The 26,369-nt window shown below is 38.8% G+C and overlaps 1 protein-coding gene across 1 annotated transcript in view; it reads right to left on the bottom strand.

Moving 5' to 3' along the window:
* The window catches only part of TPD52L1 (TPD52 like 1), a 57,640-nt gene that overhangs the window by 16,261 nt on the left and 15,010 nt on the right, over nt 1-26,369 (bottom strand). Inside the window, exons 2-4 of the mRNA XM_071547898.1 lie at nt 18,370-18,485; nt 11,362-11,510; nt 51-152 (exon numbers count right to left, since the gene is read on the bottom strand). Coding sequence (XP_071403999.1) covers nt 51-152; nt 11,362-11,510; nt 18,370-18,485 — 367 coding nt within the window. The remainder of the gene's footprint in view (nt 1-50; nt 153-11,361; nt 11,511-18,369; nt 18,486-26,369) is intronic.

Below are 26,369 nucleotides of genomic sequence, written 5' to 3'. Positions count from 1 at the left end.
TTATACATTTTCTTCTCAAATAAGACCAGAGAAGCAGCAGATGGCTATACCTCATATCTCCGAACTTCTTGCTGATAGCTGTTCCTACATTGCTGATAGCTGCTGTTGCTTTTTGTCCTGCATGGCTCAGGGTCTCATGTGTTTTCTTGTAACTGAAAACAAAAAATAGAAGAGAAACAGTGATAAGTATTAAAAAAAAGAGAGACTAGAATCCCATGAAATTAATCTCCTTTTCCCTTATTTCCACATCCTTAAGTCCCAACCACTGAAAGGTTATGAAAAATAGTAACTGTAGCACAAAAGGTGAAGGTTCCTGTTTCTGCACCACTTCCCAAGTACAGTGCAATCCTCATATGCTTAAAATGCACTCCAGAGCAATCCTTCGCTGTGTCTCTCCCCCTTGCTGATAACATTCCCTGGATGGGCCAGCACATGCTGTTAAAATCAGAATGCAGTGATTTGTTGAATACCTGTTTGACCCAATTTCTGTTTACAGAAAATCATATTTATATTGATGCCAAAGGGGTTTTTGTTCTGATTTTCACATTTTGTAGATTTTAGGAGCACAGTAACTGTAGCAAATGTAGATGTAATGTGCTAGTATTCTGGCAGCCTAAGTTCATTGTTTATACATCCTAACCCTTAGCATTTATCAGTAGCTCAAATTCTCTTAGTTGCTTAGTCTCTTTTTCACGGTAAAGAGCTGAAGGATATCAGAAGGCCTACAAAACGAAACATAAACACAGGTCAGAGTGACCCAGAAGTCAGAACTGGATGAACTCCAAGGAACCTTTGTGTGCCCGAGGAAGAGGAGCTGATGAAGACAGAGGGTCTTGACGACCCCAGACCCAATTCCAGGGGGTGGAACAGGGGTGGGACTGGGGCTGACTGAGAAATGTGTAAAGCAATGATTGGAGGGATCTTATTATAAAAGCCATGGACACTAGAACTGGAGAACACATGCATGCCATCATGTATTCCTGTGGGCTGTAGGCCTGTGATATTAAAGGACCTTTACTTTTTATCTTACCCTACACTAACGTGGCTCAAAGTCCTGTTTTTGGGGGCACTCACGGCATCAATATCGAATAAGCATTCTTACAGCAGACACTGACCTTGTAGCAAAATCTGCTGCCTGAAGTAGAGAAAAGAATGAGGACAAATATAACTCTGCTGTTCCAAGTATACACATATTAGGTACACTTAACAGATGCACTTCAAAATGATTCGGTAATATTTCAAATTGGGAATAAATTATCAAATCTGTTTCCACATACTACAAGTTTTCTTTTTTCTTTTTTCACTTTTTGAAATATCTTTAAAGGAAGGAGGCTGGGGAAGGACAGAGAAAGATGAAAACACCTAGACAGTGGATGTATATTCTTAATAGGACTGAATTATTTCAGAAGTCATTAATTTCACATATAGCGTACAGATTCAAGAAGAGAATCATCTTAATTTATTGATCCAGAATATGTGCTCTGACCCACACAGACTCTGCAATAAAGTCATACTCTCAGAGTAATCAATAAGTTTTCCCGCACAGATGCTTTTCTGCTGACTAAACTAACTCTGAGCATGTCAGAACCTTCCTTCTGAGTAAATTATCTGATACTCCCAGTGACGCAGACAAGCTCAGAATCAGAAGTACTGACCTAGTAACAAAAGGAGAGCACATTATAATCGGTCTTGTATCCTGTGGTGCCTGTTAGCAGACAAGAACTGAAGAAATGATCATGAAAAATTCAGAAATACAACTCCACTGGTTCTAATACTTCTTTGAACAAAACATTGGAAATTGTAAAAAAAAAAGAAAATCCCACTGCCTAATTCCTGCAACAGAGCATTTTCTTCTTACTTTTATATACATGAAAGCAATATAATTTTGTGGAAGCAGGAGGGGAAGATTAACCTTTGCAACATGGCACAGCACATTTGATATCATGTCCTTTTAGCCCCAGCAGTACCTATGACTGAAAGTGCTCTGTTCTGGACTGTTTTACAATCTGTAGGTTGGATGGCAGATGCCACATAGTGCTCTGCCCTTTCAGAAAATATATTTTAATTTTATGTTCCTAAGCCACAACATTTCTTACATTTTTCGCTGGCTTAACAAGTTCTGAAACTTCCAATTGAAAGAGCTCCTTCTATGAAGGTACTTGTCTCTGTTTTCACTGAGTAAAGGCAATCTACAGGGAGCAGCTGAAGACTACAGCACCAAATCTCTAGGAACTTCCAGATAGAGAAACATGCACACATTGAATGTCAACAAGGGCTAGAATATTGCAACACTGTCAAAAGAAGCACCAATTATGATTAGGAAGGAAGAAGCACTGGTTCTACCTGCTTTATTTATTCTGGTAAAATCCATAGAAGGTGGAAAAGGTTGTTTTCACCAGATCTACCTTCCTAGCTAGTCTGTTCCCAGACATAGCAAGAATGCAATGCTCTTATTTCACTGAGGTCTCTTCCTCTAGCTTAACTAGTTTAACAGTTCTGTCATTCTCCTGCTGACAGTAAACATACTCTCATATAAACTAGGATGAGATGAGACCCTAAAATAAACAGTAAGGATACTTCAGTCACACTATGAGTATGTAGCTTTTTTGATAAGAATTGCATATGAAAAAAATTCTAATGCCTGTGGCACACAAGTCTTAGACAGTTTGCTGACAGAGAAGCTTCCTGAACCATTCAGCACAAGTGGAATTTTGCTGATGACAAAATGAAGGACAAGACTTTACTTCCAGGTCTAAAAGATCATTCATAGCACAACCTATTTATGTACAGGTTGAATGTACATAGCAAAATACTTTGAGGATATCCTTCTGAACTGATTTTTTGAAATGACACTTAAGAGTTAATTTTATTCACAGGTGTATTTATCTTTATGATTAAATATCTCCATGTCTTACGTTTCTGCCACAAATTCTTCACATCATGTAAAACTCATAAGAGAACAGTCCCAAATGCCACATACAGCAGACAGACTCAGTTTTCTCTGAGAAACATTAGAACCCCCTAAGTATTTCTAAACATTATATTGGTCAGAAGACACCTTCTGCGAACTGGCTAAAATGACACTGATTTTGGCATTCCAACAATAGTGTGTTTTCTTTGTAAATCCCACAAACCCAACATCTGCCAGTATTTCCACTAGCAAGGAAGACATGGAGACTGCATTTGTGTTCCTAATACTTCTGACATTACATAAGAGCATAAATCCAGCTAAAACTATTATACAACTAGGTTTTTTTCAGCACCAACTTCATAAAAAATGACCTTTCATATGAACCCCTCCTCCTTTCAGCAATGCTGCAGATGAACTTTTAGGAACAACAAAAACAAAGAAAGGTGAAAATGGAGTACAATATGCAATACCTGTCAGCAGAGACAAGAAGCAGTAATTTGCATCTCAGTAGAGCTCAGTGATAGATAGTTTAAAAATCAACCCCCCTCCATTTCCTCCTCTCCACCATTATGCATATCACTATGTCTTCTTCATAAATAATCTTTTCAAAGAGCAGATTACCTCACTAGTTAGTTATACTTTGTATTTATATTCTGATATATGATGCATAGTATTTTGGCTCAGATATTTTTGTCCTTGCAGTTACATCATATTTACAGCATCCATTTGATACCTTGCCAAACACTCTGGCAATAATGATCTCTTCAACATATTTTCTCTGGTCTCTGGGAATCTTTGCAATTGTATGTAGCATTAATAATCTGACCCAGAAGTTTTCATCTTCTCATGTAACACACAACAATTTGTACTTTTGTTTTAATGCATTGAACAGCTTATATGATTTTCAGAAACCTTTATGAGCAGAAATAAAGTTGAATATTCCAGGTAAGACCTACAAACATTTAATTGGAAACAGTGTTGTATGTATGGGTTAAGTCTTCTTTACACCACCAAGTGCTCTGCACGCTAAGTCATCTACAACACCTGTACAATCTCATCCTGTGAGCAGCCACTGCTGGCAATCATTAAATGAGCACTGACCACACAACTCATCAGGACAGGCCACAGCATTTCAACAGGCAGTCAGCCAGCAGCTGAAATTAGACCAGTGACCCTAAACCTCAGGCGCAGAAATACTCCAGCAGAAAAAAACAGATAATTTAGGATACAGGTATTCAAGAAATAACACCTTCCATTCAACCCATGGTGCACATTTTTACACAAAAACATCATTAGAATCTATGCCTTTTCTTACACTAATACAAAGGCACCTTAATTTCACTGAGTTTATCAGCATTATGCCAAGTATCCAGGTAGCACTAGTAAAAGTAGAAAGAGAATATCTGATTTATTCATTTAGAATAAGAATGCCTTTTCTGATTCTATGGCATCTGAACATACTCCATAGCACAGAATAACTGCTGGTAGTGGTTAACAAGGATAATATTCCATGCTTTCACTTAGCAGTACATATTTACAATATATTTCGTAGACAGGAAGGATTAAACAAATACGTCAATTACTGTCAGTTGTAAACTTGTAAATAACACTCAACTGTGAACATTTGAACATTACCTTTATATATGACATTAACCTTTCAATTTCATCCATCAACTTCTGTTCATAATTTTGTTTTAAAATAGGGTATTTCTTTAAAAAAAACAATTGTTTATAAAACTTATTAATAGAGGTTATCACAAAATACACTGTTATTGCAGTTATAGTCTGATAACATGCCCAACACGTTCAAAAGAAGCTTTAGACATAACTCATGTCACCACACCAGTGCTGTAACATTCTAATTAGACAAAGTAGATTTGCAGCATATTTTGACTGCATTTTCACCTGACAGTTTCATATACTACATTTAGTTTATACTATGCTGTGACAACCAGGTCTCACTATCGATTTTTACAGCCAGTGAAAGCAAATGTAAGGAGAGACTGTGTCATAAAACACAACATTTGAAGGAAATAGTGCTTCATAGGGAGTGTAGGTAGGCAGCAGCCATACAGAGGTCAGAGAAGTACACATTTAAATTATCACCTTCATCTGCAGGGTAAGACAGGACAGTCATACTCATCTCCACTCAGTACAGAATTCCCCTTCACATGGCAGAGTTAAATCTAACTTTCCTTTATAGATGCAATACATGGACTGCTGACAGAAGTAGGATACACACATAATATTTATATTTTTCATGATGAGCTACATATTTGACCTACTACTGTTAATTATAAAGAATTTAAATTCAGCTTCTGTAAAATTAGCACATCTGCTAATTAGTACATCATTCAGCATTGTGCCTCTCCATCAATGCTAGCTGGCAAAATTAATTCATTTGAGAAACTCTTATCTGTGATGAAGCTTACATAAGATGTAACAGAATGCAAACAATTAACAACAAAACCATACAGTAGAGCAGAGCCTGGTAGCACAAGCCATGCCCTATAGAGCTTGCTTCTTTTCAGTTTTCAAACAATTAGTCAGCTTAAGAATGACTTTTCTGGAATCATTATAAAGCATCCGGATATCTGAGAAACTCTCAGCTGGAAAACTATTTTTCTGTTGATTTTCTAGGAGAAAGGGGGCTCAGCATTAACTAAATTATACTAATGCTCAAATGAGATACTTGCATATATGAATGACAGACAACATGTACATAAAGCATTCTCTAAGAGCATTCATATTGCCATTTTGTCCACAAATGAACTGTAAGCTGTTATGCGTTGTTTTGTTTGGAGTTTGGTTTTGGCTTGTTGTGGTGATTTTTTTTTCTGGGGTGGGGGTGTGTGTTGTTGTGGTGGTTTTTTTTGTGTGTGGTGTGTTTTTTTTAAGTACTCTCCTGAAATTCATTCCAAATTCAGAAGCAAATTTTCCAACTTCAAAACCAAATTACAAATTACAGATGTACTTTTTTTGACATCCTTCCCATTGCCAGATATGTTAAGAATTAACTGAAACTGTACTGGTACTTGGATGGGTACATATGCCTAAATCAAAGGAAGTATGCCCCAGGTAGTCCCTCTCCCACAGAGTAAGGGCAGAACTGAAGGAATTGAACCTCTACCGGCTGCAGCCAGAAATGGTTGTGCAGCACACAGAAGGTGACTGTTCAGTAGGCTGGAGGGAATCACAGGTCAGAAAGGGTGCCAGATAAAGGTGAGAAATCAGGTCAGAAAGGGTGCCAGATAAAGGTGAGAAATATTCTGGGCCATTCTACACTGTATCTTCAAACACTTAGGAAAAAATGGGGATACAGTTGTGTGAAATGCATTATGTGGGCAATGCAGCATAGAGTGGGGGAAAAACAAGCAGTTGTGGTATAGTTACTCTCCAGACAGAAAAGCCACAATATGTTGGCTTAATCACAGATGATCTTTCGACATTCCAGATTGAAACTTCACCAAACCTTGAACTATGCTAATAACTCTGTCTGCAGGCTCTGTATTGTACACTAGATTAACAAAATTATGCAGATTCCCCTTCCTTTCTCCTTTTTCTCCTTCTTTCTTTTCTTGTCTCTTCCTTCTCCGCCGCCCCCCCTCCTTCCTTCCCTCTTTTCCTTCATTCCTGTTTTTCCTTCCATTCCCCTTCCTTTCATCTTTCCTTCCTGTTCCTTCATGCCCTTTCCACTGAACCTTTCCTGGATATTATGAATCCTTGTCACTTCAGAGATTCCAATTTACATTCAGGCCTCCCTTCCCATCCTTACAGTTAAATACATACACATACAGATAACTATATTACATATGTATATATTTTCTGGTCCACGATGATAATTACAGTGGGGTTTCCCCTGAGAAACAAACACCTGGAACAAATCACCTGTCCTTGCTACAGAGTTCCTAATTAGCTGAAGGTCCAGGTGCTAACAAATGGACGTACATCTTTTGGAAAAGAAACAATGCGAACAGACTAAGATAACTTCTCCAAGTCCTTCCTCCAACCTTGTGCCTCCACCCTTCCAAATTCAAGGCCAGAGATACATGTGGAAAAGCAGCAAAATCATTATCTTTGAAGATGGCATGAACATTGCCTTATCTGACCCAAAGGACACACAGTCAGTGGAAGTGAGAGGCTCCATTTACTTCCATATAGCACAGACTCACACACAGGTAATGTACTTGCTAAAGTCAACATGCAATTTCTTCACTTACACAACTGCTACATTGACTTGCAAATTTAGTGAAGAAAATGTCAAAAGGTGATTACACATTGCAAAGAACAGAAACACCTACATATCTTTTACTACCACTCGTAAGAGGTATGTGTGTGAGAACATAGTATACTTAATTACGAAAAGGCACAGTAGGACTGTGGTTGTCCACAAATTACATCTGACTTCCTGAGAGAATTCTGAACCTATGGAACACATTACTATATTTTAAAGTTTTGCATGTACTGCAGATTGTAAGCCTAAAACACATGCAGTGTAACTTACCTTCTATTTTCTTGCCACCTGGCAGAAATTTGAACTATAAAACATGGGGAGGGGGAGGGGGAGGGGGAGGGGGGAGGGCGAGGGGGAGGGGAGGGGAGGGGAGGGGAGGGGAGGGGAGGGGAGAGGAGAGGAGAGGAGAGGAGAGGAGAGGAGAGGAGAGGAGAGGAGAGGAGAGGAGAGGAGAGGAGAGGAGAGGAGAGGAGAGGAGAGGAGAGGAGAGGAGAGGAGAGGAGAGGAGAGGAGAGGAGAGGAGAGGGAGAGGGGAGGGGAGGGGAGGGAGGGGAGGGGAGGGGAGGGGAGGGGAGGGGAGGGGAGGGAGGGGAGGAGGGGAGGGAGGGAGGGAGGAGGGAGGGGAGGGGAGGGGAGGGGAGGGAGAGGGGAGGGGAGGGGAGGGAGGGAGGGGAGGGGAGGGAGGGGAGGGGAGGAGGAGGGAGAGGGAGGGAGAGGAGAGGAGAGGAGGAGGGAGGAGGGAGAGGAGGAGAGGAGAGGAGAGGAGAGGAGAGGAGAGGAGAGGAGAGGAGAGGAGAGGAGAGGAGAGGAGAGGAGAGGAGAGGAGAGGAGAGGAGAGGAGAGGAGAGGAGAGGAGAGGAGAGGAGAGGAGAGGAGAGGAGAGGAGAGGAGAGGAGAGGAGAGGAGAGGAGAGGAGAGGAGAGGAGAGGAGAGGAGAGGGGAGGGGAGGGGAGGGGAGGGGAGGGGAGGGGAGGGGAGGGGAGAGGGGAGGGGAGGGGAGGGGAGGGGAGGGGAGGGGAGGAAGCTCATGGAAGGATCTCATCAAAATGTATGGGTCACCTAAGGAAATGGAGAAGACAGAGGCAAACTCTTTTCAGTGGTATCTAGTGGAAGTGCAAGAGGCAACTGGCACAAATTTGATGGAAGAAATATTTTAACAGAAGAAAAACGGTTTTCACAGTAAGGGTAATTGAACACTGTCTCAGGTTGCCCAGAGATGCTGTAGAACTTCCATCTGTGGATGTATTCAAAACCTCACTGAACATAAGTCCTGAGCAGCCTGCTTTAGCTGGCCCTGCTCTTAAAAGGGGGTTGGACTAGACAGTCTTCAGACATTGCTGTCAACCTCAGCTATTCTGTGACTCTGTATAAAACCAGGTCAATTTTTATAGATGCTATCTTCTACCTTAATCCACTATACAGTGAAAATCTGAAGTATGGAAGGTTGTAGAGAGCTGTGGGAACTTTACCAAAGCGCCATCAAACATACCGCGTTCAGGTTATGTAACACCTTCCCTTTGCAGCAAAACATTAATTAGAAAAGCTCAATTATGGTCTTTACATTCATGTAAAGACATTTTTAATGATTTCTTAAGCTAAAATAACCTCAAAATCTGCCAACATCATGCTGCTACTAGCATCTAAATAAAAAGGAATTAACTATTTTTAAAATATAAAAAACCTGCATTGCTAGAAGGTATCTGAATATCCACCCACCTCTATTCACTGAAAACGCAATCATTAAAAAGGTGTGTGGGGGAAGTCATTCCAGTTGAATGCCTTACCACCATGAAAGCAAATTAAACTCAAGGCAATCATTTGCTCTCTAGTTAATGATGTCCTCTATAGTAGAACCTCCTGCCTCCCCCAACACATAGATTATACTAAAAATCAGTGCACTGAATAATAGTATGAGAAATTAACAAGGAACTTGAAAAATACATTATTATTTTGATGATAATAAATGAATGGCTTCCAGGTATGTTTCATAAGAGGCTGGAAAATGCAAATGACATTACAGGTTTTCCTTATAGAAAAATAAAACTGATTAAAAAAAAAAGCTGATTTGATACAGAAAAAGCTGCACATAATTGTTGCAAAACTAATGTTTTACTAGAGGTAGTTAGAATTGCTTTTACATACCCTAAACCATGAAGTAATGGAAAAGAAATAGACTGTACAAAACCGTATGCTGAGCTTGACACAATCTTCAATCTATGGAACAATTTCAGTCCATTGACCTCTATCTTTCCTCAATATGAAAACTGATATTTTTGGAGTTTTTTCTCTCTTTTTTAATTTTAGCAATCCTTTAATGATAATTTCTGACATTTACACGTCAAGCATGCTCAGACTAATTCCTCAGCTACCTGTGACTACCATTCAAAATGCAAAAGCTTTAAAACAGGCAGAATCTCAAGTTAAAATTTAGTCATTATAGGTGGCATCCACCCCGTGAGTCAGGTCCTGAGACCTAACTAGTGGATCAAACACACTTTACACGACTGTTGCTGAGAGAAGTCAACATCTCTGCCTCTAAGTCCACTCTAATCCAAAGAATGCATTCCTAAATAGAGAGTTCAAAAAGATTATTAAAAATAAGTGGACAAAATAATTGTGCTTAATTGTTCTCTGTGACTTTGAAAAGTTCCCTGTTAAAGAAAAGTGGTTTTAACTTATAGGAAAGCAAAGCAGCTAAGTGTAAACAAAATTTGCCTTCTTAAAAAAAGGTAATTTTAAAAATTAAAAGGACTAATTGTGGATGTAGAAACTTAATGTACAGGCATGTAAACATTTTGAACTTTTATGTTTTAAAACAAGCTTTTATTCTTCCTAAATCAGAGAATCTTGGTGAGTAGTGCTATCTCATTGCTATTTTGGTAAAGCAACAATGAATCACCTCTATTACTTAGCACATCCATTCTTAAGAATGCTGGATTACCATGATTTGTAGTGGCATCAGTGTACTGGCATGAGTGTCAGCCAGAATTATATAGCAGTTGGACTATGAACATAAGAATTTTCAGGGACACAGAGGGACGCCTGCTACACAGTTCCACATAACTATTTCTGGACACTTTTCACCTAATGGCTTGTTGTTTTTGAAAGGAGCAGCTACCATACTGACAAAGTCTCCTAAGTCTATCCTTGTGGAAAATGTCAATGTTGTGAAGGAAAAATGAAAAGTTACCTTGGAATTTGCTGCCAAATTTCAAGTGTAAATGAAAGGTTTTGTTTCAATTTTTTGCTAGTGTCTCCCAGTAACTCTAGTTCATGTGTCTTGTCCTCCTCCTCTCCTCTAAAGTGTAGTGTTTCTAGTCTACCCTCTCCTTGCACATGCCATACATCCTCACCAAGCCAGCACTGATGCTTCTGCTAATAACATGTCATAAGAAACAGGACCTAGATGAGAAACTGTCCAAAAGTTACCGATAGGAGATATACAGACTACATTTTCTATTAAGCAGTTTATGCCTTATTTGACTTCTCATGAAAATATGAAGAATAATTATTTCAATGTAAAAACGTACATTTTAAGATATTTTTCCAAGTCTCTGTTAGTGCCTTAATACACTGAGGGGCACTGCAAATGCTACTCTCCTGAGCCTGGCTACTGAAGGCTAGTTCTGACATTGCAGAACTGTGCAACTTTGGGTAAGGCCATGACCAAAGTGCCATGCAAGAGAGAGTTTGGAGAAGCCTTGTTAATCTCATCTTCCCTTCACCTGGGAGTTACACTAAAGCTTAGACTGCATTTAAGCCCTAGTCATATTTACTGGTATACCTGTATCTGGCCAGGTACCTAATTGATCTTGAGCTCACAGATTTGATGCCCTGGCTTGACCTTGGACCTGGCTCATCAATATAGATGGAGATCTGAACTCTTGGCTTGACTCTCTCTACTGTCACCAGATCTGCTCTGCTCTCTCTGGTCAGGTACTGTGGGACTGCTGCTTCATGGGTGATGCCACTACCCTGCCTGTTTTGCTGTCAACTCCCAGCTCATCTCAGTTGTGTAGCAGTTCACTCTTCCTTCTCCTTAAGTGTCAAATTCAGCTGTCAAATGAAAAGTGGAAAAAAGAATCAAATTACTTTTCAGACAGCACTTGATGAAAGGTGGGTGGTTCTTTCTACCAATATTGCTATTAATTCAGCCCAAAAAATTTTAGAGGAATGTGGTATGTTCATATGTGTAAGTATCAAGATCAGTACTCACGCAGAAGTTGTCTGCATATCATGCCAGCTTCTGCTAAAGTTCTGCTTCAGTTCATTCATCAGACTTATGCCAAGCTTTTGTTTAATTTCAACCAGGTGCTTCTCTTTGGCTGCTAGCACTTGTCGCAAAGTTGAAATTTCATCCTCTAGCTGAGAGAAATAAACAGGGAGGAGAAAGGACAAAGGTGTTAGCCTGCTCCCACAGAATGATAAACACACATGATGCTAAGAGGTTAAATGAATCTCACATAAACTTGTGTTTTCATAGTTAACTATAGAGATGGAGTCAAGTGCTTGTGGAGATCACAAAGGCATGCCCAGAACAGAGTTGACGTTATATCCTTGTCACAGTTTTATTCATGTATTTTAGACCCTACCTACTTCAAGATAGTAACACAAAAATTTATAGATGGACTGTTAGCATGAGTGAACAGGTCCTACCCAAAGCATTGAAGCACTCAGAAGACACAGCAGACTATCTGTTTCAGAGCTCCAAATCATTAACCAAACTGTATGTTTTCAAGTTGTAAAGATGCCATCCAGCCCAAACAGAGGGATATAATTCTTCCTGCAGTGGACATTTTTTCAAAACATTTAAACAAAGCTTGCATTTTAACAAGGGAAGAACGAGAACACAGGACCAGAATAGGGACAACAGGAACATTCTGCCACTGTCTCAGGTTCCTGCTCCTTGGGCAACTCTCCTGTAAACAAGCACAGGTTTGCATTCTTTATCTGGAAGCTTCCCAAGCCAATCTATACAAGCAGCACTCAGAGGCTCTGAAGCTAACAAGGGCAAGTGGCACCAGAGCAGCTGCCTTTCACTTCAGGTTTAGAAATTCCCTTACCAACTGTGTTCCTTCCCCCATATGTTAATAGGATAACATATGGCAGTGTATCTGATTACCATATGCTAAGTTCCCTGGAACCACAGTCTCTCTGTGATTGAACTCCATAGGCTTCAGGGAATGATGCAAATACCAACTGAAACAGTGTTGACCTTCCAGAGCTGTTATTTAGGATGTCAATACCACCATTATTTTTATTTTACTTTATTTTATTTACACTCATGCATTCTGTTTCCCTGTAAAACTGGCTGTAAACTTGTTGTTCTTGGAAAAGTCTCATCCTTGAATCTTCCAGCTATCAGTTTCTCTTTTGTCACTGCCTGCTATCTGAATTATTCAAGCAGCTCAGGAATTAAGCAGCAAGACTATGAACACAAAGCAAAATCATGAGTGAAGGAGATTATCAGTATTCGCCAGTGCCTGTGACACCAAGATTTCATCAGTAAAATACACAATTCCTTTATTCCTCCCCATGTTTTTTATACTTCATTATATTTCTAACCTGCAAATGAAACACTGTCAAGAGGCAGCTGTCAAGGGTCTCTCTTCTGAGAGGATAACTGGTTAAACACTTACAGAAAGAAATCACAAATGTCACCACTCTTCAGGCAGCAGTTCAGAGCTTCCTTTAGTTGTTTCCTACAGAAAACCCCTTAGTGCACACCTGCCTGAGTAACACTGCTAAAGAACTTAACTTAAACCAATACCAGTATGCTTATGTGTACTTAAACATTAATGCTTTCCGTATGGGCTAGCACTAGGCTGATCATTAGGTACCTGGATACGTAAACATTTGAGGACTTCTTTTAAAATTACTTTCCATCTGTTCCACTAAATAGATATCTAAAGCTGTAAAGCCCTAAGCAAGCATCAGCCATGTGCTCAAGGGCATAAGTCTAAACAACATTTTTGACTAAAGAAAAATTATTTATTATTTTTAATACAGTGTTTATTTTTGAATTGACAAAATCCTCCTCAAGTTCCATCATTTTGAAATAATTACAGATACAAAGCCACCCTCAAGTGCTCAGATATCAGTGATTCAAGACTCTGAAGTAGGTAGAAAGGTTTAGGGACTTACAGGAGGATCCTGAAAAGTATTTAAGCATACTATATACCTAACTACCATGGAGTCAGGCATCACCTGCTTAGGCATTTTTTAAAAGTCCACTCATATAAATGCAGACTCCGTCATGAAACTAGGGCTTAAATCAACAGAATTACAAGCTTCTAGTTCCCATGTTTCCTTTCTTTCTAAGTCCAACAGAGTCAGAAGACTGTAGATGCATTGTATAGGGACAAAGTTCCCTTCTCTCTATTTATTGCCCTAGGAATCAGAGTTAATAGCTGTTTTTTCTTTCCTCTCTTATTGTGTTAGTCATATCAAAGCAAGGAGAAGAGCTGTCCACCCAAGATATTATGAATTCCATAATTAGTTAACAGGAATAAAATATAAATCACACAAAGGTGAGACCCCCAGGAAAAAAAATCACAATTACAGATAGATCCCTCTGAAATGTGGGACCAACTAATAATATGTAAGAAGGACTGTGGGGTCCAGCACACAAATACAAAGAAGTATTTTCCCTTGTTTTACATTTTTGATTATTTTAGAACAAATTGTATGTTTTACTGGGTTGAATAACCTTTTAAGATGATGGCATGCCTGAAAAAAACCCACCCTAGTAATTACTTAACACAGAACCTTTCCCATTTTCCCAGTAGATGCTCAAAAAACAGCTCATAAAAATCAAACCAGAAAATACTTATTCATTAAAACAGGGCATTTGGATAAACTGCTATTATTAAAAAATTATGTCAGTTGGTATTATCCATATTCTGCAATACCCATGGTACTGTGTAAAATGTGGAGGTGAGAAGGTTCAGCTATTGGCTGGAATAATACTGATGAATAGGTAAAATGGTAAGCTCAACAGTTAATTGACTACTTTTTATGTTTGTCTTAAAGAGTAAGGCAATAAGCATTTAAAATATTCAGGGGTTTCAAAAGAAAACAGAAGCCAGCATAGTTAAATATAAGTTAGATTAAACATCCTTTTACACTACCACTACATCACCTACATATGTAGTGGGCCTGTATAACTGTTTGCACAGCCCTTTTCACTGGACTGAACCAGGTAAAAGCAATCACAGAATATCTTTTAAGCCAGATGCACTACAGAGAGATGCACAAGTACCTGTATGGGTACAGCACAGGGGATAGGAACAAGTGGAGATGGAGAAGAGAGGATGTCAGTGAAGAAATAAAGCAACAAAGGCAGTACACCCATCCACGTCATGCACCATGGTACATACAACAGACGTACGTCAGTACTTGAAAGGAAGGCAGACATGGCTGTTTAGGAGAGAGAATTACCTGAATGACTGACTTTGTCAGCTATTGTTAAAGAAATAAAAAGGAATTTATGCAACCGATACTAGCAGCACGATAATGTGATGACAAAAAGTAGAGAAGTAGCTGGTAAACACAGCAAAGCCAGCAGAGAAACCAAGGCCACAGTCCCCCATCCGGGAGGTGCCGGAGTCAGTGCTGTCTCAACGTATTCCCATGGCCCCTGCGAGCTGGTACCACTGACTTTAGTTGCACCACCACAATTACCCCTGCATCACTCACTAGCTCACACAACAGCACCTCTTAGGTCATGGTGCCAAAACCAGCCAGCAGGTGCAAGTAGTAGAGGGATAGAAAGTGTGAAAAGGCACTGCCACAACACCTCTCACATAGCAAAACCACAGCTTGGAAATACCCTGGATTCCCAGGGCATGCCCACACTCTTCACCACTGCAGGTATCACTACGGCAGGCAGACTGTATCATGTGTCTGCCCACCGGTGCTAGAACTAAACATCAACTTTCTGCACAGCTGCATCCTGCAAGAAAAGTTGGAAAGCATGTAACAGACAAAAAATATAATAAGGACCATCTTTGTCAGTAGTAGGAAAAGCAACTATGAGGTGGGACTTGATAACAGGAAGAATTTCACTTCGTGAAGAAAAAAATAATCTTTTAACTTCATTGGCTTTCAAAAAACCCAAACCAACTAAGAAAACACCAACCAAAAAAACCCCACCATAAGGTTGCATCTTCTCGATGCCATTCTTTCATGTAATCCTTTTTGCCAGAAGACATAAAGAAAGTGACAGCAAACAGTGACAAACTGTCTCTCAAAGAAGCCAATCCGTGGGACCCTTAAATTTTGATAGCTATTGTATCTATCAGTTGTTACTGAACTGCTACCCCTGTTCAAATTGCGAAGTATTTATAACATATATGCATAAAATATTTGTAAGGAAATGTGAGCATCTTATTATGTTATCCTTTTAAAGAAAGTAGTTGTAACTGTGAACAGAATAACATAGCACAAAAACAATATGCATAAATCATATGGCTCAAATTTTACACCTCCAGGCTTAGAACCTTTTGATTCTTAAGCCTTCCCCTGCATGAACAACATCCAGACACACCAAGGAAACCCATAAATAAATTTAACCGTAAGTTTGTAGAAAAAGATACAAGCATCTTTCCTCAAACTGTGAAGAAAGATGCAGTAACACAAATTGCTGAACTTAAAACCAGTGCATCAGCTAGATCAAACCAGATAGCTGCTTTTCTGAAGATATGCAAGGGGGAACACAGCAAAAATAAATTACTACTTTGACAAGTGTAATGGAAGGACAACTGACAGCAGTGAGCAAGATAGCTCAAAATCTCAGCCCCCATCATGACTCAAGAGTCATTGTACTATGCTCCTCACAGCGAGGGAGGAAGGGAGAAAAAAAACCCCTATTCTGCTAGCAAGCTTTTGGCCTTATGTAAAGCTTTTGGGCTACAATTTTCTGCTATTATTCTGAAAAGTCAGATTGACCTCTGTAAATTCAAATGACTGCTTGAAGTTTCTGTAAGAGTTAGTAATTTTACTTGTATTGTAGAAATTCTAAGGCTTGATTACAGTCAAAGACCTGCTGTGTTAGCCAGACTACAAATATAAGAACAGTGTAAGTCCATGTTCTGAGAAGCTTCCAGTACAAAGAGACTACTAGCAGGGGAATAGGAAGAGAAGATACAAAAAATATGTCAGAAAAACAGTAGTGCTTGTTCCTTTTCTAATGTTGGAGGGGGAAGGAGGAAGAGGGAAAAGACAAAGAATATATACAGCAGATACATAGCACAGAGGTGAAAGTTATTTCTTCTGTTTAACTACATGCACAACAGGTGCTCACAATACCTCCCAACTATATCAAATATTGACAGCAGAATTAAGGATGACTTTTACATTTCACAGTAAGAAGAAAGCTGCTTGTTCCTATGTGCTCAAACTGGTATTACATAACACATAAAGACATAGAAGAAAACAAAACTATCACTGGTGGAGCAGAAATGGCTCAAAAGTAAAGACTAACTGCTCTTTAAAAGGAAATATTAATCAATTCCCACAGAGGTTTTTCTGAAGGAGGCAAGGCTATACATGTTTTTTTAGTCTTTCCTAAGAGTCATAAGCCCCATTTAAGCTAAGACTGTGTTCACTCTAAATTCAAGTCTTCCAAACCTTACTTAGTATAATTATCAGTTTTATTTTCTTTTGATGCATAAGTTGTATGCCAGTAAACTGCTGTGAGCAATTAAAAAAATAATTCCTAGTTCAGTAAGATCATAATATTTGAAAGGCATTCTCTTAATACATGAAATGAAGCATTTCTAGCATAAGCCACTGAGAACTCTCTGCCCCCATGGGAATCAGTAGACAAGAAAGATGTCCAGAAACTCTAGAGATTAATTCTGCTGAGAGAAACATATCATTCTCAGATGACTGCAGACAGTTATGATTTTTTCCCTCCCTGTTTCTATCTGCCTATTAAATCCCTTTCACCAGAAAAGAGAATCACAGAAGAGCTGAGGTTGGAAGGGACCACTGAAGGATATCTGGTTCAAGCTCCCTGAACAGGCAGGGCTACCTAGAGCATGTTTCCTAGGACTGTACCCAGATAGCTTTTCAGTGTCTTCAAGGATAGAGACTCCACAACATCTTGGGGCAATCTGTACCACTGTTCAATCACACTCATGTTAAAAATGTGTTTCCTGATTTTCAGGGGGAACCTCCTGTGTTTCCATGTATGCCCATTGCCTCTGATCCTGATGAAAGGCCAGTAGTGAGTATGCCAACTCATAACTTATGTGATGAAATTAATAGCTTCCTTCTGATTATTTTCAAATGTGACCAGATCAACAAAAAAGTTATAATTAACCAGTGACTCAGAAACACAGGGTGAAAAGTCTTTTGTTTCACAAGAAAATCCTAAATCAGCACTGAAGGCAACAGACCTGAGAGTCATTAACAATGTGACTACTTAGACTACTAAGTATTAAAACTTGATATTAATTTACATATTCTGATTAAGACAAAACCAACTACATACAGCTGTGATTTCTGTTATTTGACTTGCATTTAAAATAAGTAAACTCACACTTTCCCCCATTCTCTCATTTTCCATTTTGGAATGTTTCTCCAGTATTCAGCAGCAGTAATTAAAACTGAACACATCCTCCCATTGAAGACCAAATCTAGACAATCTCTTTAATCTTTTTAATGAAAAGAGCACATTGTTCACACCTTTTTCCTCCCATCTCCTTGTTGTTATTATTTTTAAGCCTCTTCATAGTGTCCTGAGTTTCAGACTCCTGAAAAAATATAACCCTCTACAAACACACCAGTGCCAAAGGAAACAAAAATGGGGTAAAATCACTGTGGTTATCATTGTCAGTCTGTTCTGTAACCAGCAGCAGCAGCTTTTCCTCTGAGCATCACAAAAATAATCTTTTTCATCAGGTGGCACAACCACTGTAACAACACTACCACAGATCTAATAAGATCACCTTTCATTCTTTATCAAGGAAGGTTCATAAATAAATACGTCTTGACTAAGATGGAAAGGTATATTTAACTTTCTCTGTACAATCAAGTAGAATATACTTAACCTTTAAAAAATATATAAGGAAATTAATTACTTCACATTATTGAAGCCTAGAATAATTTTACCAAAAGGAAGGGCATACCTTTATGATGTGTACTTCATCCTACAATTAATATCTTCCAGTTTAAGGAAGTAGAAACAGTAACACTTACAGAAATTCAAATTCATTACCTTGGCTAGCTCAATCTTTAACTCTTCTTTTTCTTCTTCAGAAATCATACTGGTGAAATCAACATCAGTGACCACATCTTCATCTGCTTCATGGAATGACTGGGTTTCCAACAGGCCTTAAAGAGTCAAAAGGTCAAGACAACTATTATTAATAATTTCAGTTATGGTACTGGCCTGATATAATATTCACCCACTGAAAAAACCACCAAAAAAACCAACCAAAGCCAAAACAACCTTTTCCTACTACAGATGATTTGAATTCTGCTCCTCCTTCCTTCTGAAAAGCTATTGGAAGTATCAGACAGTAATTTCTACATAGAAGCAATTTAATGTCTAAGCACCTCTCATTCCAAGAAGCAATCACCTTGGATGTCACTAACCCCTGATAAGGCATTTCCTTGCTCCTAACAATACAGGAGAAAACAAAGTTTTTTCTTCAAAATAAGAAAGCTGGTTAATGTGGATCACTGATATGAATAGTGCACTGCACAATAAAGGAAGTATTTCACTGAGCTGAGTTTGCTTTAAAAGTACCTCTGTACCTCTGATTGCAGCAATTTATACAGAGCTTGCAGAAGCAAATGTCATACCTACTGTTTGAAATATCTAAATGTTAGCGAGAACCATACCTTAATAGCTCAATCTCAGTCTGTGAAAGATGAATAGATATATTGGATCTCCAGTTGCTTTCTTCTTCTGCATGTCCAAGACCAGGATCAGTAAGTATAATAAGCAAGATAAGTGCATACATAGATGTTTGCAAGACCTGGGCCTGCCTGGTGTAACATGTACAGATGAAACAAAATATATCCTATCTCCCAGCTGTTCAGTAAAGAGCAGATTGCTGGGGTTCCAGCCATCTCACTCTATGGTCTGCAACGAAAACAACTGAAGCATGAAGTAACAGAAGACATTCTTGTTCCTTTGGAACTTGTTTTAAAGTTCTAAATCTTCTTTTGTGGAAGAAAAGTCTCCTTCAGGCTACATCTGGGACAGCACCTTTCCCTTAATTTCAGTTCTTTAGTAGGTAATCAGCCATCTCCGATGACTCCTAACACCTGTATACTGCTTACTATGGAAGAGAACAATTTCTTTCCCAGGTCCACAGAGGCCTGTACCCTGTATTACACAGAGCTTGTAATACAACTTACCTAAGTTTTGGCATTAGAGAACACAGGTTACAAGCAGTAAGTCTGTTGAAATTGAGTACTTTACCTTTTCATGCAGAAAACTAAACTCCCTCCAGCTTTCTGTCATTTCCTCCATCCTAGTGTCCCTCAGTGTACCTGAATTTCCTTCTATTTAACAGAAGAGAACTGATTCAATTCATACTATCAAATTCACTGCAGAGCACAAGGGGGTGAACTCAGCCTTGTTAATTACAACCTTCCCTGAGTGGGAAGATAAAGAGCAGCAACACAGGTGCTGAACTCCTGCCTGGCACTACATGCAGAAAAAGATCACCACCCTTAAGAACAAACCTTTTAAAAAATATGAAAGTATATAGAAGTAGTTGATATCTTAGCTATTACTCAAAAAGCAGCTTGCCAGGAAAATCTAGGTTGCTGAACTCAGAACAAAAGAAAAGCACATTTATTCAGCACGAATTCTCCCATATCACCTCTATTAACACCCCTTCACCTCTACACACAATTGTTGTTTGGTATTTGAGGATTAATAGTGTTGCTATGGGAATTAAGCTAAACTTAGATGGAGGAGCAGCAGTACAGGGCAGCTCTTGGAAATCCTGGGAAAAATCTCAGGGGCAACAGAGTTTAAGGTTGAAAACTCTTAAGGGAAGCCTTGGGGTAAATGTGAGATGAAGTGACCTTGGAGCAACTGATCCTTGAGCTAAAAAGAAGGCAGTCCTGTGCTCAAGGGACAGCATTAGTTTGGGAATGGCTAGGTAAAGAGCCTAGAATTGCTGGGTAGATAGAGATGGAAGCCAACATGGACAAAATCACCAGAAGCAATTGAATAACATTTAAGTACACCCAAGAGTCAAGTTTAAACTTCATGATTGGATTGAAATTATAATGTATTCCAAAATAGCACATGCATGTCAATTTTCTCTATGATCCTCTGCAGTGCAGTGCCAGTCCCAATTCTTGTCTTTTCCTTCTTATTTAAGTCCTCTAAAATCTAGTCTTATCCTTAAGTCTCTGCTTTCTTGCTCAAGCCACTACCAGAGTTCTCTAATGGTCACTGTCCCTGCACAAAGGTTTCAATTCAGTCATCTCACAGATGTCTGAATGTCTCTCCACCGCATTGTGGGTCACAGTCTTTGAGCCAGTCTCAGTTCTGAAACTTCCTCACCTGAGCCCTATCACAAGCAACCTATTCTCTCATTTCTTCCTTGATGTTCTCAGTCTCTGTCTTTCCTTCATTATCCATTTTTTTCCAGCTTCACTGCTACTATTGCACCGTATTTATGACTGACCACTTCTGTTCTGGGCCAGGACTTGCAGCATAAGCAGGGCGCTTCATTTCTAGTGCTAGGTCATATGAAATCCTTAGTCTCTTTTTCCCACTTGAGCAACTGAAGGTCATTTCTGACAAGGTATCTTCACTGTTGCTTTGGGCTACCCTCACAGACCACATCTCTAATTTACCTGTCTTAGACTTCATCTTAGGAAAGATGGGAAATAAAAAATGTTAAGAAGACAGCAGGCTTCCTGAGGCAGTGGAGGCTTCAACTCTTTCCATCTATTGAGAAAGTAAACATAAAACCTGTTCCTGTCATTTCTAACCTTGAGAATCTAGCATTCACAACTGCTACTAATTGCACAGCAATGTATGAGGGCAAGGTTCCTAAGACCTTGCTCTTCCTAGCCTATTTTTTAAAATTTATGTGCCTGTCTCTAGTTTCCATCTAACAACCAATGAGTTCTGTATTAGATTTCAAAGAGTTAGAGATCTTTTAAAACAAATTTAATGAAAACATTGATTTGGTAAAGAAGATTTAAAAGTAATTTCGCAGACCGAGAGGATGCTAAATGATCTCCTCCTTAAAGGAGGTACCAGAGAAGCCAAATAGGGAAGAAGGATCATTCACAAAATCTGTTTTACAATAACATGAAAAAATTTTGTTCTGTGTACCACCGCATCCATTGCACCAAAGCACACCTTCTGTAAAGTTCTTACAGCACTTTATCCATGAGGAGTTCAGCACAGCCTCAGGAAGAACTATAGCATTAACTTCATTCAAGAAAGCCACCCGACCACAAGACACAAAACCACAGAAAATTAAGCTATCAGTATTCTCCTATTCATGGACAACTTGTTAGCTTTTCAGTCTCTAAGGAGAACAGAAACTTGCAGCAAAATTCACAATACATGTAAGAATTGGTAAGGATTGTGGTAGCCAAACAGTTCCTATTGTTATTACTGTTGACTCCAAAATATTCTCTCACCTTCTACTCTGTGCAGGAAGCATAGCCTCCTCTCAGCTTTCCTTGTAGGGTCCCTTCAACCAGGCAGCCTGGGAAATACACTTTTCAGATACTGGTTATAGATGTAGCAAGTGCAGAAGCATAAGAGAACACAAGACTTCAGTGGATCTCCTGATACATCTTGAATTAACTACACAAGCAATTCTTTAAGAATCAAGTAATAAGGTAGGATCCTACTGAGTGTGTTTAACCTATCTACATGTTTTGTTAAACATACTTAAGCTAACAAATTTATGAAAACACACAAAAGAATAAGTTGATTCAGCTAAATGGTTACAGCTGAGTCCTAGAATCAAAGTATTTTTCTACACAACACAGAGGTGGGCCAGATGTAGGTATCTATAAGGCAGAATTTTAAGATAATATGGCATGTACATTGAGTTCCAACAATTAGGTACTTTACCCAGGAAAAAAGAAATCTGCACTATAGCAATGCAGAGATTCATCCATGTGCATGCACAGACATTCAGTTTATACATACAGTGCCAGAAGCTGAACACATAAGACAGCTTTTCGTTTTAGTTTCATATTTCTTCCTTTGGGGGTAAAATGAACTTAACTGGTTTCCAATACACCTGGAATTAAATATATCTATACAGTATATAACTCTACAGCTAAACATATCTACTCATAGTCATAATGTATTTATAGCTATATAAATTGTCTGTAATTTCCCATAGGAACGCAGAATACCAGATGCTCAAGGTAAATCTTTCCTGCAGCACTGGAATATAATAGATTTTACAGTGCACCTCAATTTCCATTCACTGATCTCCAGGTTTTCCTTTAAATTAGCTACATGAAATCATAGTATTCAAATGATCATTAGCTGCTTATTAAAATAATACTGTTGAGAGGTTGCAGATCTGATCAGGTAACATTTCAAGGCTCTTTTTTTTCCAATGGCTTACTAAAAGTATGGGGAAGCTATAAAATTAATTTAAATCATTCTTTCTTCTAACTTAGAGAATCAAGGAAAATTATTACTTATTAACTTTCAGTTAACACTCCTTATGATAACACACAGGGAGAATAAAGTTTTAAAGTGAAACATTTCCCAATGGCTAAATTAGTTTTCCACAAGAAGCGACAAATACACGTCTGGTCAGAATCATTATTGACTGTTTTTAGGTGCAGGGAGCTAAAACAGTTTTACCTGCATGCAATCTAGGTTTTCTAGATCTAAATTTGTAAACACTGAAAGAACCTACTCTGCTATAATTCCTACCCAACATCAAATTTAATTGACTTCACTGCACCGAGACCCACAGTATTTTTAGAACTGCACCGTATCTGATACTCCCAGACCAATACGTAATGAAGATTTAATCTTGCTAAATGAAAAGTTCTGCATAGTCAAAGGCATTGTTAAAGCAGCAACAATAAGCAGAGAGGTTACAATTATGACATTGTATCTGAAATGGAGAGTGACAGAGGTCAGCATCCATCAGCTAAACTTGGACTACAACTGCAGCAGTACAAATTTGCTCTCTGCTAATTAGCCACTGCAAGCTACACATCCCATTAGCTCAGGCATACCAGAACATACTGCTCTGGAGCCTTGAGTCAGGACTACTGCTTTATATCACAGCCATACCTATTGCTCAGAATTTGTGGGTATCTGCACTGTGCTACACTGCAAAGCCAGCAGAACATTTCTTGCAGTTACTGGTTTCTCTCACTGGATACTCTCATCTCCCACATTTTAGTCTGCAGACCAAGGGAAGTTCTGTGATTCCTTGATCATGATGGAGCCAGCCTTTAAGAGCAGGTGTCCAAGGAGAAGTCAAACACCCTCCTTCAGCACACTTGGAAGAGATGTCATGTAAGTCCACCTACAAGTACTGCTCTCATAGTGTCTCAAAATTCTGGGTGGGCATAGAAGAGAATCATAGAATAGCCTGAGTTGGCATGGACCGACAAGGATCATTGAAGTACAACTCCTGGCCCTGCACAAGACCATCCCCAAGAGTCACACCATCTGCCTAAGAGAATTCCTGGCATTCTAATACCCAACCTAAACCTCCCCTGGCACAACTTCAGACCATTCCCTTGGGTCCTGTTACTGGTCACCAGAGAGAAGAAATCGGTACCTGCCCCTTCGCTTACCCTCATGAGGAAATTGTAGACTGCCTCAAAGGAGACTGAGCCATTTTCTTCTCCTGCCCAGCTATGTAGCCTGACAAAGCAGAGTTACTTGGTCTAGGAAAGATATGTTTTTTTGCCTAAAGATGTATAGATATTAGTTAGGATCCAGGAAGGTTTGGTCAGTCATGGAGGAGAGTTGCACAAGTAGCTGAGTAATTTTCAAGATTAACATAAAATCTTTTGTAGTAGAAGAAAGAAAAAAAAAGAGTAAAACCCCTGAAAGATCAGTGTCAGGCTCTCAGTACACCTTCTTTTTCTGACTAGTACGTATGCTGAAGTTGTGTTCCCTGCTTTTCTTACCCACTTACCCAGAAATACTGATGGTCATGCCTTGTTTCTAGCTGTGGTTGAAACTGGAAAAACTGGAATTGTCATGATTATTAAATTGTTCAAATGTAGAGCTGTTATTATTTCAGAATTATAGCAACATCTAGGTGTGGAATCGGGAGTTAACTTTCCGCCTGTTTAGAGCAGCAATTCAGTCATTGCGTGGGTGAAGAGGTCCTGCTTTATCTTGTAGTACAGGTGTTACAAACTTCTCTGAATGAATTAGAAGCTTCATCCAATAGGTTACCAGCCATTTACAAGAACCCATTGCATTGGTGATGTCCTATAACTATTATGTCCTTTACTAACAACATGGTATTTTAGCCATTGACCTCCACATACTCATCTGAAGTACAGGTTTTTCAAGTTTTATTCCAGCACACCGCTAACAACCAAGACATGAGGACAGAGCCCACACACCACCATTTACTAATATCTATTTTCTCCTTCTACTATGTCTTATACAGATTGAGTTAATTCTGTTTCTCTTGAATTTAATTTCAGTTGCTGTGCCTGGTGCCCAGCAATTCTATTGCCCAAAAAAAATTCAAACAAGAGGCATCAGTGGAGCAGAAGCTGTCTTAGAACCTATTCCATGAATTTCCTCTCTCTCATTCTCTGTGGTCAGTCCTCATTACCTATCCCCATCTCTTCCCTTCTTCAATTTGCAATTAAACTCAATCCAGAAGCTCAATCAACCCTTAGTTCTGGGATATGCTGTCACAGGACTGCCCAGAGAGAGATGCAAGACCCAGCCCACCTCTGTCATTATCTCTTCCAGACAGCCCCTCTTCTTGTGGTGTAGGATTGCTAGAGACAAAATTGCAGGTCCCTATGGTCTCATACAACCTCATATTCCTAAAAGAAATTACACTAGGAATATACTCATGTGTAACTCATTTATCCTCCACAAACAGGCAAACTAGTGATTCTCTGGACATATGTTACTTCAAAATAACAATAACAAAAAAAAGGCTCCATAAATTCTGAGAAAGCATATAGTAGGTTTAAATCAGTGCAAAGAGCTGTTTGGATTTTACTTTAAAGAAAGTTCTAATACTTACTGTCACATATAATTAGATTAAATATACATGAAACATTAGAAGTATGGGATTATCAGTAATTAGGAACTGCAATTCATACAGAAGGATCCAAGTTGAAACAATTAAGCAGACAACCCTTTGTATTGAAATATTTATTCAGGAAAAAAGTAGGAGGATAGCTGGGGGAACACATTTAATTCACATAACAAGATAATACAACAACCATACATGGAGTTACAGTATGCTGAAAGACTTCATGGGCATTTCTAAGTTTTCTCCCAAAGTTCATGGCAGTTGTGACTAAGACTACTGATCCAGATTCTACAGTCTGCCGTTCAGTCTGATTTTATTCAAGAAACTCTTTCAGTCTTGATCAATACCTGTGCGTGTATTTGCCAGTAGAATTGTAGGGATGATAAATTAATAAGCCACCTAGAATCTAGAGGATCTCTCATTATTTCACAAAATGTAAAATAATCAAATAAAACAATGATAAATTCCAAGACAGATTTTTTAGACTTATTCAGGTATCTAAAGACTAACTAGATAAAGATGTTTTAATTAGTGCTTTTTATGTATTTTCTCTGTATTCATCTAAGGCCTATGCTCTAAAGTGTTATGTATCAGACTAATTCTTGTATGTTGACTGTTTAAAAAAAATCCAACACCAAACTCCCAGAGAACCCAACAAAAAACAAACATAAAAAATAAAACAAAACTCAAACCAAAACAAAGAAACCTAAAAACTCACAATATAGGCAGTGATGTTGATCATCATGACAGCAAATAAAAAGTCAAGAACATCAAATTTCTTTTTGGGGATAATTTTCTGACATTAATTTCAGAGATATGCATAGGCGATCCTTTATTTTAATGAAACACTTAAAAATTGAAGCCTTTTTACTGCTCTGTTTTTTTTGTTTCCCAAACAATTAAAACCAGCATGTCTACCTTGTTATCTAGCATTCATATCAAATAGGGAGAAAACAACTTCTAATTATATAACCTTTCTAGTAAGCAAAATGACTTG

The sequence above is a fragment of the Pithys albifrons genome, chromosome 2 (assembly GCF_047495875.1).
Source record: "Pithys albifrons albifrons isolate INPA30051 chromosome 2, PitAlb_v1, whole genome shotgun sequence".
NCBI classification, from domain to species: Eukaryota; Metazoa; Chordata; class Aves; order Passeriformes; family Thamnophilidae; genus Pithys; species Pithys albifrons.
The sequence above is the reverse complement of the archived record's forward strand: the minus strand, read 5'-3'. Positions and strand labels throughout refer to the sequence as shown.